The sequence below is a fragment of the Neolamprologus brichardi genome, chromosome 22 (genome assembly GCF_056152115.1).
Source record: "Neolamprologus brichardi isolate AB-2024 chromosome 22, ASM5615211v1, whole genome shotgun sequence".
Classification (NCBI taxonomy): domain Eukaryota; kingdom Metazoa; phylum Chordata; class Actinopteri; order Cichliformes; family Cichlidae; genus Neolamprologus; species Neolamprologus brichardi.
This window is the reverse complement of record NC_142124.1, coordinates 7,831,311-7,847,066: the sequence shown is the minus strand read 5'-3', so window position 1 is coordinate 7,847,066 and position 15,756 is coordinate 7,831,311. Positions and strand designations below refer to the sequence as shown.

The 15,756-nt window shown below is 40.7% G+C and overlaps 1 protein-coding gene across 1 annotated transcript; it reads right to left on the bottom strand.

Annotated features, from left to right (window-relative positions):
• Positions 1-10,525: 10,525 nt before the first annotated feature.
• Positions 10,526-14,805, bottom strand: LOC102799136 (CD209 antigen-like protein C). Its single transcript, XM_087835486.1, has 6 exons — positions 14,775-14,805; positions 13,814-13,936; positions 13,563-13,655; positions 11,034-11,185; positions 10,814-10,938; positions 10,526-10,727 (listed from the first exon to the last, which is right to left on the bottom strand). Exons 1-6 carry the CDS (start codon positions 14,803-14,805, stop codon positions 10,526-10,528), a joined length of 726 nt encoding a protein of 241 aa, XP_087691612.1.
• Positions 14,806-15,756: the final 951 nt, after the last annotated feature.

Below are 15,756 nucleotides of genomic sequence, written 5' to 3'. Positions count from 1 at the left end.
GAAAATATTGTCGGGCATAAACCGGTCCGTGGCTCAAAAAAGGTTGGGGACCGCTGTCGTAAACCACCGCCTCTGTTCAAAGATGGTCGCTCACAGTGGACATAGATGGCTTCTTTCACTCCTCTTTCAAACCATCCTAATTGAAGGCTCCTTCCTGCCAATAAAGACTAAAACTTACAATGATCTTTTTTATGTACAGATTCAAATTGGGCTTTAATTTCTGTCTACCTTCTGTTTTGTTGCATCTACAACCAAGACCAACTGAGTGTCACCAGTTGACCTAAAAGGTGTGTTTTTGGACTGAAGGGAGAAGCTGGAGTACCCCGGGGAAACAAATATATACACAAGACAAAATGCTTTTTCTGTGTTGTTCTGTAGACAGCACAATGTGTCAAGTTAGTCCACCTGAATCATAAAAACATTTATTTTGTGACTATTCATATTTTACTCAAGGTTTGACAACAGTGTAAGAACTGTTTGTAGTGCTTAGAGTTGGTACAAAGATACTAGCACTAAATATAATATTTTCCTCCTCCCATCTTCTCAAAATAAATACTCTATGTCATCTTCATGTTTCACACCATCATGTTAGAAAAAACCTCTTCCTGTTAGATTTAAAAATGGAGAGGAGCTTTATCTACAGCCCACTTTATATTTAATGAAATGTTTTTCTTTCCTTGTATTTTTCTTGATAACAGATAAACCAAATCATTACTTTCTTCAGTTTTAACCTGGAGTTACAGATAATATTTTGATGCATTTTATTTATTTTATCCTTCATTTCCTTTTGATGGAGGCATTAATTTCTGTAAAGGCGGATGTGAATAAGTTGCTAAATGAGCTGTGGTTGTTTTCTTTCCACCTGTGGTTTGCTAACATGCAAATGTACACTGAAACTTGTCAAACCACACAATGACTAAACCTCTCCTACATATCCTGTCCATATAAAAAGCACACACATGTAAGTCAACTACCAGATGTCTTACAATGAGTACTCAGCTATAACTGAAGCTCCCCTTTTCTTTACCTTTCTGCTGATTTACCCCCACATTAATGCTTTTACTGTCTACGTAGCTCAGTGTTCTTATGTAGTGGATCTCAAAGTGTTTCAGTGTAGAAGAGTGTTGAAAAAGGTGGTAGGTAAGCGGACTCGGCAGACATTTCAGGTTCCTAGAGATGAGCAATTTATTTACAGTTACCTCCATTATACAGAAAACTGCACCTATATATAAATATCTATCTATCTATCTATCTATCTATCTATCTATATATATATATATATATATAGTAGGGGTGCAACGATACTCGTATCGATATTGAACCGTTCGATACAGTGCTTTCGGTTCGGTACGCATATGTATCGAACAATACAACATTTTTAATTTATTTTATCAACTTTCCTTCTGACGGTGCTGTCTGTGTTGAGCGCTCAGTGGATCTGCGCTCGACAGTGCAGCCTAGGCGGAGTAGTCGAACACAGATTCACTGAGCGCAGGGCACGCTAGCTAGACAGAAGTTAAGCTTGTTGCAACATGGCAAATTGAACCTCCCCCACCCTCATTCAGATCTGGCGTCTGGAACTATTTTGGTCTTCGTGTGACGTATGACCCTGAAGGTAAGCGCATCATAGACTAAAGTAAAACAGTATGTCAGATGTGCCACTCAATGCTCAATTACATGAGTGGGAACTAGTGTGTTAGCGCAGTTAGCTCGTTAATGTGTTGATGCTGTCCAGCCCCACACACGGGGCAATCCGCGGTAGCTCGTTAACGGAGATTTGCCGTGTTGTGGCGTTAACCTCATTTCAGATTAAGGCTGACAGCACTAGTGGGAACACAACGAATATGACTGCACATTTACCCGATAGCATCCTAGTGCAAAGACAAGTGGAAGCAGACAAAAACAACAAGCACGCATACAAACTTTACCCGAGTCATTTAGACAGCCGTTAGCACATGATTCTCCTTATGGGGACCTGATATGTTTAACATGCTGCTGAGAATATAGCCCAGAAGAAGCGTATAGTAGAGCTTTTATTTTGGAAAGAGACATTTCTCTGTAATAAACTCTCTTTTCCAAAGATGAGGGATTCCTCAATCAGATACAGGGCTCGCAAAATCGCTAGCCCAACGTCCCGGGGCTAGCGATTTTTCCAGTCGGGCTGCCCTGCTCTGCTCGTCGGCCTATCGTAGGAAGGAAAAATATATGTCAATGCTTTTGCATTCTTTCGGAAATGTAGCTGGGTAATTATGTCATTGGCATCGGTGAGCCACTGTCAATATGTGACATAATTGAAATCGCGTTTGAATTTGCGCTTGTTTTTTGCTTTCACTTTGCAATCGCGCGAACTGTGTATAGAGAGCGACAGCACTGATTGGTGAGTGATGATAATTTGCGCACCAATTCCTCTGACATCGTCTTATCAATCGTTAGCTTACTATGCAAACATGACAAGTGAAATCTCCCGCAGCAAGCTTAAACATGTGAGAGGTTGATCGCAGAGAATCGCTGAGTGTTATGTGAGTGCGTGTGTAAAAGCAGCAGGATATATATTTTAGTTCTGCTGAGCCAAATAAGACAGGTCAGGGTGAAGACGTGACAGCCAAAGAAAAGCTTACCACAAAACGGAAAAGTTATGACAAATCAGACTATAAGGCAAAAAGAAAGTGCAGCTTTATGGTTTCATGGACAAAAGAATTTCTGTGGCTGCAATATGACGAGCTATATAACCAGGTCTACACATAAGTGGTCCGCAGGTGCGCATTCGCTGTCAAAATAAAAAACGTGCACAAGATAAGAAGTTGCAACGCGTGTTTGCATACATAAGATTTTCAGGAGGAGGACAGACATTTGTTTAGAACTCTTAAAGATGTCGAAGAAGCTCCTTTAAGCAATTACTTTGGTGTTCCTCCACCTCCAAAGAAATGTCAGGAGTCCGAACCACAAAAGAAGCGCGTATTCTCAGAAAAGTGGTTGCAGGAGGTGAGCTGGCTTCAAACAAATGATGAACGCACAGAGATGTGATACAGAATGTGCCGTGAAAATTTAATAAATGACAAATTAAAAAGGCATGAACATTTTTTTGTGTATCGAAAAAATATCGAACCGTGACACCAAAGTATCGAACCGAACCGAACCGTGAATTTTGTGTATCGTTGCACCCCTAATATATATATATATATATGTTAGCCAACTAACGGAGTTGCAGAAAGGTGCGACAAAGAAGGTGCATAAGAAATACAGCAAGCTGTCCATACCTGAGGCCTTGGAAACTGCCAAGCAAAGACTCACAGCCTTGGCCCTCCGCTTGAGGAGGTACACCAGAGAGATAGAAGGCAGAAGAATAAACCAGCTGTTCTCCACAGAACCAGCAAAGGTGTACTCTCAGTGGCAAGGGAACAATAATAAGAGAACAGCACCACCAAGGCTGGAGACGGAGCAATACTGGAAGAGCATATGGGAGAAGGACGCAACCCATAACGGCAATGCTCAGTGGCTAGTGGATCTGAGGGCAGACCATAGCGACCTCCCTGGACAGGGTCCAGTAACCATCACAGTGGCAGATATCCAAGAAAGGGTCTCCAGTATGAAGAGTTGGACAGCACCAGGGCCCGACATGGTTCACGCCTACTGGCTAAAGAAGCTAACTGCACTCCACGAGCATCTGGCAGCACAAATGAACCAGCTGCTAGTTAACGAGGGACACCCGGAATGGCTAACCGAAGGTTGGACGGTCCTGATCCCCAAGGACCCCAAGAAGGGACCAGTCCCCTCCAACTACCGACCAATAACCTGCCTCAGTACTACATGGAAGCTCCTGTCAGGCATCATATCGGCTAAGATGAACAGGCACATGGGTCAATACATGAGCGGGACACAGAAAGGAATTGGCAAGAATACCAGAGGCGCAAAACACCAGCTACTGGTAGACAGAACAATCAGCCGAGACTGCAAGACCAGACTGACCAACCTGTGCATTGCCTGGATTGATTACAAGAAGGCCTATGACTCAATGCCCCACAGCTGGATACTGGAATGCCTAGAATTGTACAAGATCAATGGGACCCTAAAAGCCTTCATCAGGAACTCAATGGGGATGTGGCGTACAACACTAGAGGCCAACTCCAAGCCCATAGCACAAGTCACCATCAAGTGCGGGATCTACCAAGGAGATGCTCTGTCCCCACTGCTGTTCTGCATAGGCCTGAACCCCCTCAGTGAGATCATTAACAAGACTAGCTACGGATACCGACTACGGAACGGAGCAGTTGTCAGCCACCTCCTGTACATGGATGACATCAAGCTGTATGCCAAGAGTGAACGAGACATTGATTCACTGATCCACACTACCAGGCTATACAGCAATGACATTGGAATGTCGTTCGGGCTGGAGAAGTGTAGTCGGATGGTAACAAAGAGAGGGAAGGTAGTCAGAACTGAGGGGATTGAACTACCAGAAGGCAACATTGCAGACATAGAGGACAGTTACAAGTACCTGGGGATCCCGCAGGCGAATGGGAACCATGAAAAGGCCGCTAGGAAAGCTGCAACCACCAAGTACCTGCAGAGGGTCAGGCAAGTCCTGAGGAGTCAGCTGAACGGTAAGAACAAGATCCGGGCCATCAACACGTACGCCCTGCCCGTGATCAGGTACCCTGCTGGGGTAATAGGCTGGCCAAAGGAGGAGATAGAAGCCACTGACATAAAGACAAGAAAGCTCCTTACCATGCATGGAGGGTTTCACCCCAAGTCCAGCACCCTGAGGCTGTACGCTAAGCGGAAGGAAGGGGGCCGGGGACTGGTGAGTGTCAGCACCACAGTCCAGGATGAGACAACGAACATCCAAGAATACATCACAAAGATGGCCCCAACTGACAGCGTGCTCAGTGAATACCTCAGGCAGCAGAAACCCAAGAAAGAGGAGGGAGACGAGGAACCATCATGGAAGGACAGGCCCCTGCACGGTATGTACCACCGGCAGATAGAGGAGGTGGCTGATATCCAGAAATCCTACCAGTGGCTGGACAAAGCTGGACTGAAAGATAGCACAGAGGCACTAATCATGGCAGCACAAGAACAAGCTCTGAGTACAAGATCCATAGAGGCTGGGGTCTATCACACCAGGCAAGATCCCAGGTGCAGGCTGTGTAAAGATGCCCCAGAGACAATCCAGCACATAACAGCAGGGTGCAAGATGCTAGCAGGCAAGGCATACATGGAACGCCATAACCAAGTGGCCGGCATAGTGTACAGGAACATCTGTGCTGAGTATAACCTGGAAGTCCCGAGGTCAAAATGGGAAATGCCCCCAAAGGTGGTGGAGAATGACCGAGCTAAGATCCTGTGGGACTTCCAGATACAGACGGACAAAATGGTGGTGGCTAACCAACCGGACATAGTGGTGGTAGACAAACAGAAGAAGACGGCCGTAGTGATCGATGTAGCGGTTCCGAATGACAGCAATATCAGGAAGAAGGAACACGAGAAGCTGGAGAAATACCAAGGGCTCAGAGAAGAGCTCGAGAGGATGTGGAGGGTGAAGGTAACGGTGGTCCCCGTGGTAATCGGAGCACTAGGTGCAGTGACTCCCAAGCTAGGCGAGTGGCTCCAGCAGATCCCGGGAATAACATCGGAGATCTCTGTCCAGAAGAGCGCAGTCCTGGGAACAGCTAAGATACTGTGCAGGACCCTCAAGCTCCCAGGTCTCTGGTAAAGGACCCGAGCTTGAAGGATAAACCACCCGCAGGGGCGTGCTGGGTGTTTATGTGCAGGTGCAGGATGTTGGTGCAGTGTTTGCAGTGCACTGTTTTTTTTGGTGCAAAAAAAAACCTCTTTTGTTTTTATATCTCTTAAAGGCCTGCCCCCTGTTTTGACTTTGAATCCAAATCTATGGCCAGAAACATCAATTTAACATATTTCAAGACCCAAGAAAATTTTTGCTGCATGCTAACAGTATTTACATTATCAAGTTCTTACCTTCTGTGTAGCTCTGTGGACAGCTCATCACACTGAGGCTTCAAGATCTCAACTTACTACAAGTGTCTCTGCAACACAAACAAACCCTTTTACTCTATAAATATTAACGTCTGCTCAAGCTTTAACAAACAAGAGAAAAATATATCTTCGTAATTTGTAAAGAAATGTTTTTGTTAGCTAGATAAGCACTGAGACTGTATACGCTTGCATGCTACTATTTGCTGAGACTTCCTTGAAAGAGCTACTATACAACACTTGCATGATTCACACATCTGTCAGAAACTTCCTGTTCAATTTAAATAATGGGGGGAGGGGCGGCTTCATCTACAGTGTACTACTTCAATTGTTTTCACTTCATTTCACTCAGTAACACTGAGGATAATCTGATTTATTTTGCAATAGAATGCCTCCTTTATTGTCACTATACAGATGTACAATGAGATGCAGAGCAAACATGGTGGGGTGGGGTGAGGTGTTGGGGGGGGGGGGGCACAGTTTCTGCAGCACTATATACATATGGACAGTATTTACGGAAAAAAAATATAAAATGTGCAAGTGTACAATTGGGTTAAAAAAAAGGAAATGAAATATCTAAATAAATAGTATATACAGTTTGGATTATTGCACTTGTTGGTTTATAGAGGGAATCCTTGGATTGAGGGAGGGTGGATGTGTTTATCAGTGCACGTGTGAGTTGAGGGTGGTTACGGCTTTTGGAAAGAAACTGTTCTTGAGTCTGTGGGTCTTTGTGCTGATAACTGAGGGGAGCAGGTTGAAAAAGTTTGGAACTGTCTTTGATGATGTTTGTTACTCTGTTGATGCAGTGGGAGGAATAAATGTACATCAGGGAGGGGAGAGGGGAGGTGATGATCTTCTATGCTACCTTGACTACACTCTGAAACCTCGCTCTATCTGCCTTAGTGCAGCTGCCGTACCATACTGTGATGCAGTATGTCAGCAGGCTCTCAATGGACGAATGGTAGAAGGTCAGCAACAGGTTGAAGTTCAGTTTGTTCTTTCTGAGGACCCTCAGGAGAAGGCTGCTGTTGGGTCTTCTTGATGACCACTGTAATGTTGTCTGTCCAGAAGATGTCAGAGGAGATGAGGACACCAAGGAACCCGAAGGTGCGGACCCTCTTCACACACTCCCCGTTGATGTATAGGGAGGCTAAGTCAGTGCTGTGCCCCCTGAAGTCGACAATGACCTCTGGTTTTCTTGGTGTTCAGTGCCAGGTTGTTCTCTGAACACCATGCTGCCAAATTCAGGACAAATTCAGACTCTGTAGGCTGCCTCGTCTCCCTTTGAGATGAGTCTGACCACTGTGGTGTCATCAACAAACTTGATGATGAGATTGTTGTTGTGGGTCAAACAGGACGTACAAACTAAACAAAAGGAGTACCGAGACTGAGAGCCATAAGCCGCTGCAACAGTGTGCACCGCCATCTTGAACATACACCTTCCTTTTATGAAGGAAACACAGATCTGTATGTGCTGTGTACCTTTTATGTTTGTGTTGTTTAATTTTAGTACCCTTCTCCCTGAGTTATTTCATTCATGTGAATTCTACATCACGAGCTAAAGTCTAGTAAGCAGTTTTGATCTTCTTATCATTCTTTAACCTGTTTATTTTGTTTTTAGTATCAGGGGCTTTATATGATCTGTGATATACAGGGGATACAGAGTTCAGAAAAAGTGAGTTATTGAGGTCAAAGACAATATTGTAATTGTTTAAATGTTTGATTTTGTCTTCATAGATTAAAAATTTCTAACAGATATGCATGGGCTGCCCTCCTGTGGTTTAGTTTATGTTTGTCGAATTAGGACTGCATTTTTTCCACTCAGTATTTTACTCATGTGCATGGTTTTTGATAAAAGTAATACATAAAAAAAAGTCTAACTTTGTATTGTGTTAATTTTTAGTTTTGTTGTAATCAATTGTGCTGCAGAAAAAAAGATTCATTTGTCTCAAACACAAATACAATCCGTAGTTTGTGTAGAAACATGTAAATAAATTAATTTTGGTAACATATTATTGCTCAGTAATAACATGGCAGAATCAGGACAATAATGTGGAAATAAAGAGGTAAAGATGGATGATTGTGCAATTTCCAAAAATAATAACAGAGCAATAGCTTGAAATCAACTGTATTTAGTAACATTAGATTAATGCTTATGTAATAATGTACAAAGGGAGCAGAAACTATGGTTAATAAAGTGGAAACAAATATGAAGATGCCATGAACAAATTAGAAGTGAAGAGTGCTCTCCAGGTGACAAACTATGCAGCATCATAACATGATTAAAAGATGCTTCTTCCATCTCCTCACCATGTTCTTCATTTGCATTTACATGCAGGGCTGTACTGGTAATCTGGCATATTGGGCATGTTCCTGATGGGCCGACCTGAAGGGCTACTGGGAACCGCCCCTTCCTCAAACGATGCTGTGCGCTCATGCAGCTTGTAAAAAGAAAAAGTTTGGTGTGGAAGAAGTGGTGAAAACATGCTTCTGGGGCTTCTGCACCGTGAAGCCATCAACAACGAGTAACCAGGCCTCACTGCCACAGGCAGCTGCTGCTACTAGAACCAGCTGAAGTCAGAAAGAGATGGAGGAAGGTGAAATTATTGTGGTTAGAAATTAGATGGAGGGACATAATTAGGAAGGGAGTGTCACTGTGAGCTGTGCGGCAGGCAGTGGCTGGACCCAAATGCAGGACTCTGAGGCAGAGTATTTAACATAATAATAATAATAATAATAATTCAAAAGACAAAACACTGGGTCACTGACCCAGGACCGCAACAGAGAGATTCAAGGATTCAGGTAAAATGAATGGATACTTTGACAATGACCAGTGCTAATAGCTAAGGCTTTTAATTGTCACATGCCACAGGGCAACTAAGAACTAACCCAACAGCATTTGTACCAACCTGATTAAAATATCAATAATCAAACATAATCAAATGTATACATAATATATGTATGCATTAAAAAAAAATCCAGTCTATCCTTCAAACTTGTGTCCTCTACCTGAGACCTGGGGGCTTGAGGGTCCTGCACAGTATCTTTGCTGTTCACAGGACAAAGTTCTGTTAGCAGCATAATGCAGTTGTTTCTGTGCTCTTAGCACGGAAACAAAGAAGCTCTGGAGAAGTTTTTTTTTTTGTTTCAATTTGATTGCTACATAGTCCAAAAATAGAAATCAAGAGTCAAAACTCTGTTTTTTTCATCTGTTGATTCATTTTAGATGAAAAGAATCAGCTTTCTGGGATTTCCTTTTCTGAATGATTGAGTATGCATCAAGACATCTTAAATTGATTCAGTGGCTGAAATTCTGTAGTACAATAGCTGTTTCCTGTGAGGTAAATGGTGACCAATTTTAAAATTAAAATGGTTAATGGGATTTTTCAAATTAATGCCTCCAGAGGGACAAACATACAGTGTTTGGTGCTTTTACTCAGAGCATTCAAAATGTTTTCAGTTATCAATAATACTGCTCAGTACTGCTCAGGAAAGAGCATCACTCCAGAGGGTCATCAATACAGCACGGAGCCTCTTCTCTCCCTAGAGGAGCTGTACAGGTCCTGCTGCCACAGAAAGCCTACAGTTTCCTGAAGGACACATCCCATCCCGCATATCAACTGTCAGCAATCAGCTGTTACCCTCAGGAAGGCGGTACAGGATCATAAAAGCCAAAACAAACAGACTAAGAAACAGCAAATACGCTAGGGCTGTTGCATTAATAAGTACACTAGAGGGATAAATCACTGTGAAAACACAATCTTCAGCTGTACAATATTTTCTTTTTAACCGTGCAATATTCTTCTTCTTTTAATGGTGCAATTTCTAAGGAACTGTGCAATATTCTAAGGACTAAATCACCGTGCAACGACCATATTCTTACTTGTTTGTATTCTCAGTTGTTCATTCTTATATACAGCCCTGTAAATACTATATTTATTTTATTTATGTATTTATTTATTTTATTGTACATACATAAATCTCTCTCTTAAAAGTGCCCTCTTTTTCACTTGTGCTGAACGGGTTTGCATACAATTTTCATTGTTCGAAAGCACAATTACAATAAAGATTCTGATAATATAAATGTATATTTTGCTACATGAGCAGTCCCATTCTGCTGCTGTCTGTCTTTATGGAGTCATTATTTCAAGTAAACACAGCATACCTTTTTTTAAATCCAGTAAGCAAATGTTCTTCTACATTATTAAACGGTATCACTGGAACTTTTTTAAAGGAAACATTTTAAAAATGTTACAAAGTTACAAAGGGAAACATAACTGTAACTAATAATTTTATCTTTATTTATCAAATACCAGTCTAATGAATGTAAAATGGGGTGACATTTTTGCAACAGTTATAACAATAACATACATTTAAAAAATAATCAAAACATTTTATCTTCAGTTTTATTTTTAAAAATCCTCAGAGGGATCTTTGTTATTGACTTTATGCAAATAGCATTGATTCACCTCCTGTATCCTCTACTGATATGGATATCTAATATGCATATCTATGTATGCTGAACTGAATTTTAGATTTGAACAGATGCTTTTGTAGGTTGTCCAGTTATTTCTGGTTTCTCACAAATACCTCTGTGAGCCACGTTGCAGGATGCATCAAACCAACTGTTCAGATCAGAGGTTTCACCTTTTACCCCCATTCTTCCACAGTCCTCTCCATCAGGATAATCCCCTTTCCAATCATCTGGCTCGTCGTAGCCCCAATAAGTCAAACTAAAAAAATAACAGAAAGAGGTGTTCAAGTGAAAACTGATAAGTTTGATGCTGTAAATGAACAAAAATAGTCCCAATAATCAAACCTTTTCTCCAGTAGCGAGCCATCCACCCACAACCATCTACCCTCTTCTGCTGACTCAGTCAGTCCAAACCAGAACTTATCCTGAGGATAATTCATTATGTCTTTCAGTCTTTGATCCAGGAATTTCTGAATAGGAAATTTAGATGAAAATTACCTTACAAGACTTCTAAATATGTGATAAAATAGACTTAAGAACATAAACCTGCAACAGCTTCTTATACCTGCTCCTCCCTGCTGTCTATCTTAACCAGGTCTCCTCCTTTAGATCTACATTCACCTCTGCTCTCAGTCCAGGATGATTTTCTTGTGGAGAAGTAATAGCACTTTCCTCCATGGTGCTCCCAGTCTTCTCCACATTTAGAACATGGCTCATCTTTGAAGATGTTAGAGCACAAAATTTCATTTAGGTGGAAGAAAGAACTGTGCATGTTTGTATGATTTAGACTACGTTCACACTGCAGGTCTTAATGCTCAATTCCAATTTTTTTGTCTGCTTGTTCACACTACAAATAAAATGTGACAGCAAACGCGCTCTAGTGTGAACCCTCAAAGCGGCCCGCATGCGCACAAGAAGACGTCACACACAACGCGCTCTGTTTAGACCCAGACCAAACAGTATTGTTTGACTGATGGCCCTTAATACAAAGACTTGTTTCGGACTTTACGTTTCCCCATTTTCCTTTAAGTTATAAAGTTATTTTGTTATTTAGATGTGGCCTAATAATGATCCTTATTGGAGCGGTGCTTCAAAGGATAGTTGCAGATTTCTGTCAGAATCTGCAGATTATACAGTACAAATAAAATGTTCACGTTTCTCCAACGTTGTCTTCCCAACAGTTTCACTGACATCTACACTGGATGGCCAGGAAGCATTCACGATGTCTTCTCCGGCGCTGATTGTTGGCGTCTGTCTTGTGTCAGTGACGTAAAAGACGGATTTAGTGCGACATGACCATTTAAACAGCAGTCGCTTTCTAAAACATCTGATATGTATCGGATTCAGTACCACATACGAAAGTGATCCAGACGGGATTTGAAAATATCGGATTTGTGCCGTTCACACTGTCATACCATGATCGGATATGTGTCGCATAGGGTCAAAAAAGTTGGATTTGATGCGCTTTCGACTGTATTGTGAACGTAGCCTTAGATGTGACAGGAAATGATTTCTGTTCTGCGATTACAATCTAACTACTTCAGTCATCAATGCTAGGCTGGTTAAAGGTATGAACAGGGGTGGGCCTAGCCAACCCACTCAGGTCATTTTGCCCACCCAGTCTAATAAAAAGAAAAAAAATATCTGTATTTAAAAAAACTGAAAAAAGTGATAAGCAGAAAAAAAAATAGACAGAAAACACGAGTACTGTATCTAAGATGTGGTTTGGTGTGCCTGGTTCAACGTTTTCTACTACCCACTCTCTTTACATGAACAGAGGTGAAATCTGAGGTGAGATCGGAAAAAGAAGAGACCACCCATCTGAAGTGGTGCTAACTCAGAAATCACAAGAAGAAGTAAATGCCGCACGCACACACACACACACGCACGCACACACATGCACACACAGCCCTACTGCTTGTGAAGCAATGAAAAAAAAATGCTTGACTGTGACCACATTCATTCCCGCAGTATTTGAACTTGTTTTCAAAGAAGTAACACACTGTGCAGAGAGCCCTCATATTCTTATTTTGAACTGTTGGAACACTCAGAGCACTTTATACAACATGCCTGATTCACCCATTCATATCAGCACATTTTTCTACACCTAAGTGCATTCTATCTAACATCCACATACTGGGGTTCAGCATCTTGTGTGATACCTTTGGTGTGCACACTGGAGAAGCCAGTGATCAAACCACCAACCTTCCAATTAGCAGATAACCTGCTTTACCTCCTGAGCTACAGACACCCAAATTGTACAGCTACAATATGTGGATCCCAATAAATCAGTAAAAAATTGTATAATATAAATATTATTTGGGGGAAGTTTTTATTCACTATATCAGGGGGTGTCAAACTCAAATAGACAGTGGGCCAAAATTCAAAACTGGAACAAGGTCGCTAACATTAATATTTATTGAAAAAAAAATCTTCCTCCAGATTTAAGAATGAACCTCTTCTTGTGGACTCAAACAAGTTTTGCTGAAAAACTGAATATGGAACAAGCAAAGCTTACTACTAAACAATATATATATTAGCTGTATAATACCAGTAGGCCAGCTCTAATAATAATTTGGTATGGCTTCGCGGGCCAAATGTAATTAGGCTGCGGGCCAAATTTGGCCGGGGGGCCAGAGTTTGACACCTATGCACTAGGTTTTTTTCACTGTTTTTTTTTTTGTTGGAGATTGTGTAAAAACAATAATTTCAGAAATCATCAAAACAGGGACTCAGACCAACAACCTACTGATCAGGATAGCACATCTATAACCTACTCAGCCTAAAGCAGGGTAAATCCAGGCCTGCATCAGAGGATACACACATGTCAAAACAAAATCCATAGCTTACTTATTTTTACTTCAGGTTGGGAACATGGCTTTGATTCTGTTAGGAAAAAGAAAAAGAAATGCTTTTATCAATTTTTCACCAGGGTCATCTGTTTTTTATTTGTCTTGGGTTTTTTTTTTTCCAAATCCACTAAAGTTATAAAAATCTTCATGATGGTTAAAAATGTTCCTTAAGCAAGGCTGGATTAACATCCAGCTGAGAGAACTCTTAACAGAGTTAAGAGAGTTCCAGTCTCTCTGCTTACCTGTGAGATTTTGATTTTTGATGACACGTTCACACTCCTTTTTGAGACCTTCCAGATTTTTTAGCATTTCCTTTGTTCTAATGTGTTCAAAAGCTGATTAAAGGAAATCAAAAGTTCATGTTAGTCGACAACTCTGCTAAGAAAGAGTAAAACACATCAGCTGGACTAAAACAGCTCAACCAACTGAAACTTTCATCATCATTAAATCTACAGTAAATCAGGTCATTCTGTTGAAGTGAAACGACACTCACAGAGACGATAAACCACCACGAAAGCAACTACCAGGAGGAAACAGAGAACCAGCAGGGCAACTTTCATTGTTGTGACCTTTGACCCTCTTTTTGATTTTGCATGTTGAGAGTCAGGATCTTCACCTGATGAAGATTTATAGGAAATAGATGTGCAGAAGTTAGACAAAATAATAACCTACTATTATACCAGCTTTTTTGTAAAGTACTAAACAACCACAATGAACCAAAGTGCTGTACAAAAGAATAATTATATAAAAACACAACTGTGACACATGATCCCACCAGACTCCAAACAGCTCCTCTGACGTCACATCAATATATCTGTCTGTATTCTGTAATATATTTGAATTTCAGTTTTACACAAAGTTTCTAATGTGATTTAAAAGTTGCTTAAATAATCTTTCTTACAAGGACAGGAAAACCACAGTTCAGTAAATGACAATGTGCTCATAGCAGTCACATCACACATCCTGTCCCCCTCCTTAAGCACCTTGAAATCATTTGATGTCTTTAACTGTGTGTTTATCTTGTATTTTTGGCAATACTTCACCTTAAAGTGTCAGTTTACCCTGAAAATAAATACAGGCTACATATTTTTCCTCCAGCCTGTAGTAATATTTATACAAGGTATGAATCTATATTTTATAAATGTATTATTAGTATGAATGGCCAGATCCTATTAGTATTTATAGATATTTGATTCATTGTTGACATACATTGTAATACAGTTAGGTGTATATACCACAACTCTAGTGCAAAGAACCATAGGTACATTAGACCAACAGGAAATATGACTCTTTTTTTGTTCTTTCATAAACCTTCATGAAGCTTTCTTTGCATCTCTTACTCAGTTGCATGTTAATGTATGAAAACATACGTAGCCTCCAGTTTGGCTTCAATTTATATGAAAGGACCACTCGGATCTGATTAACTGATTTACCACCACATTTAATGTTCTTACCTTCTATGTAGCTCTGTGGATGGCTCGTCATGCTGAGATCCTGACTTCAGACTTAGTCACTATCTCTGAATCACAAAAATACAACAGCCTGGTGTTATTTCTCCTGTATCTTTACTGATTCAGTTTGCAGAGTCAGAACATCAAATAACCTTGTGAGCATCAAGACACATACTGAATGTCCTCTGCACCTCACTGGTTTGGGCTTTCAGAAAAAAAAGAAGAAAAGAGAATTGCAACACTTACAACACTTCCTGTGGAAATGTGGAGGTGAGCAGGATTTTTACTACAGCCTGGGTCCTGCATTTTGATTTCTCATTTTATTCAGATTAACAAATAATTTCTTTTGACTTGAATTGAGGTCACAGATGATGTTTTCCTGTGTTTTCATTTATTTGATTTAAAGATTGGTTTTATTTTCATAGATGTGGACATGCTGCCCTCTGTTGGAACCACTTGGAAAGGTAAGGGGGGTTACTGCCTCAAAAAAAGTATTAAGTAGGACTTTGAGTTCCAGACAGAGAAACTGGCCAGTAAAGCAGGGATGAAATATTGCGGTTCTGGACTGCATCAATATTAGTCTTTTCAGTTTTCTATAAATTTTGTTAAATTTGATTAAATTAAATTCTTCTTTTGTTCCAGGGAAAAAAATCTTCTTTAAAAAATTTTGACTTTAAAGCTTTTAAGCCCCTCATCAATTTTCTCCCCCTCATCAAACAGCTTTTAGCCACTGCAACGGATGTGTGAAAGAATGCCAGCTGGGTACAGTACCATGCAAAAGTCTCGAGTCACCCCTGATTTCTTTGGAGTTTTTTTTGCTTGAAAAATAGAAAATAAGTGTAGCTATTTTTTGAGCCTGTGCAACCACATAAAAACTTCGGAATGCAATGCAGAAAGAGATGTCGTACAATACAATTTAGTTTATATCTTTAACATTATATGATTATTTGCATGTAGAAAATGGCTTCATTGGCAGTAAGTATTT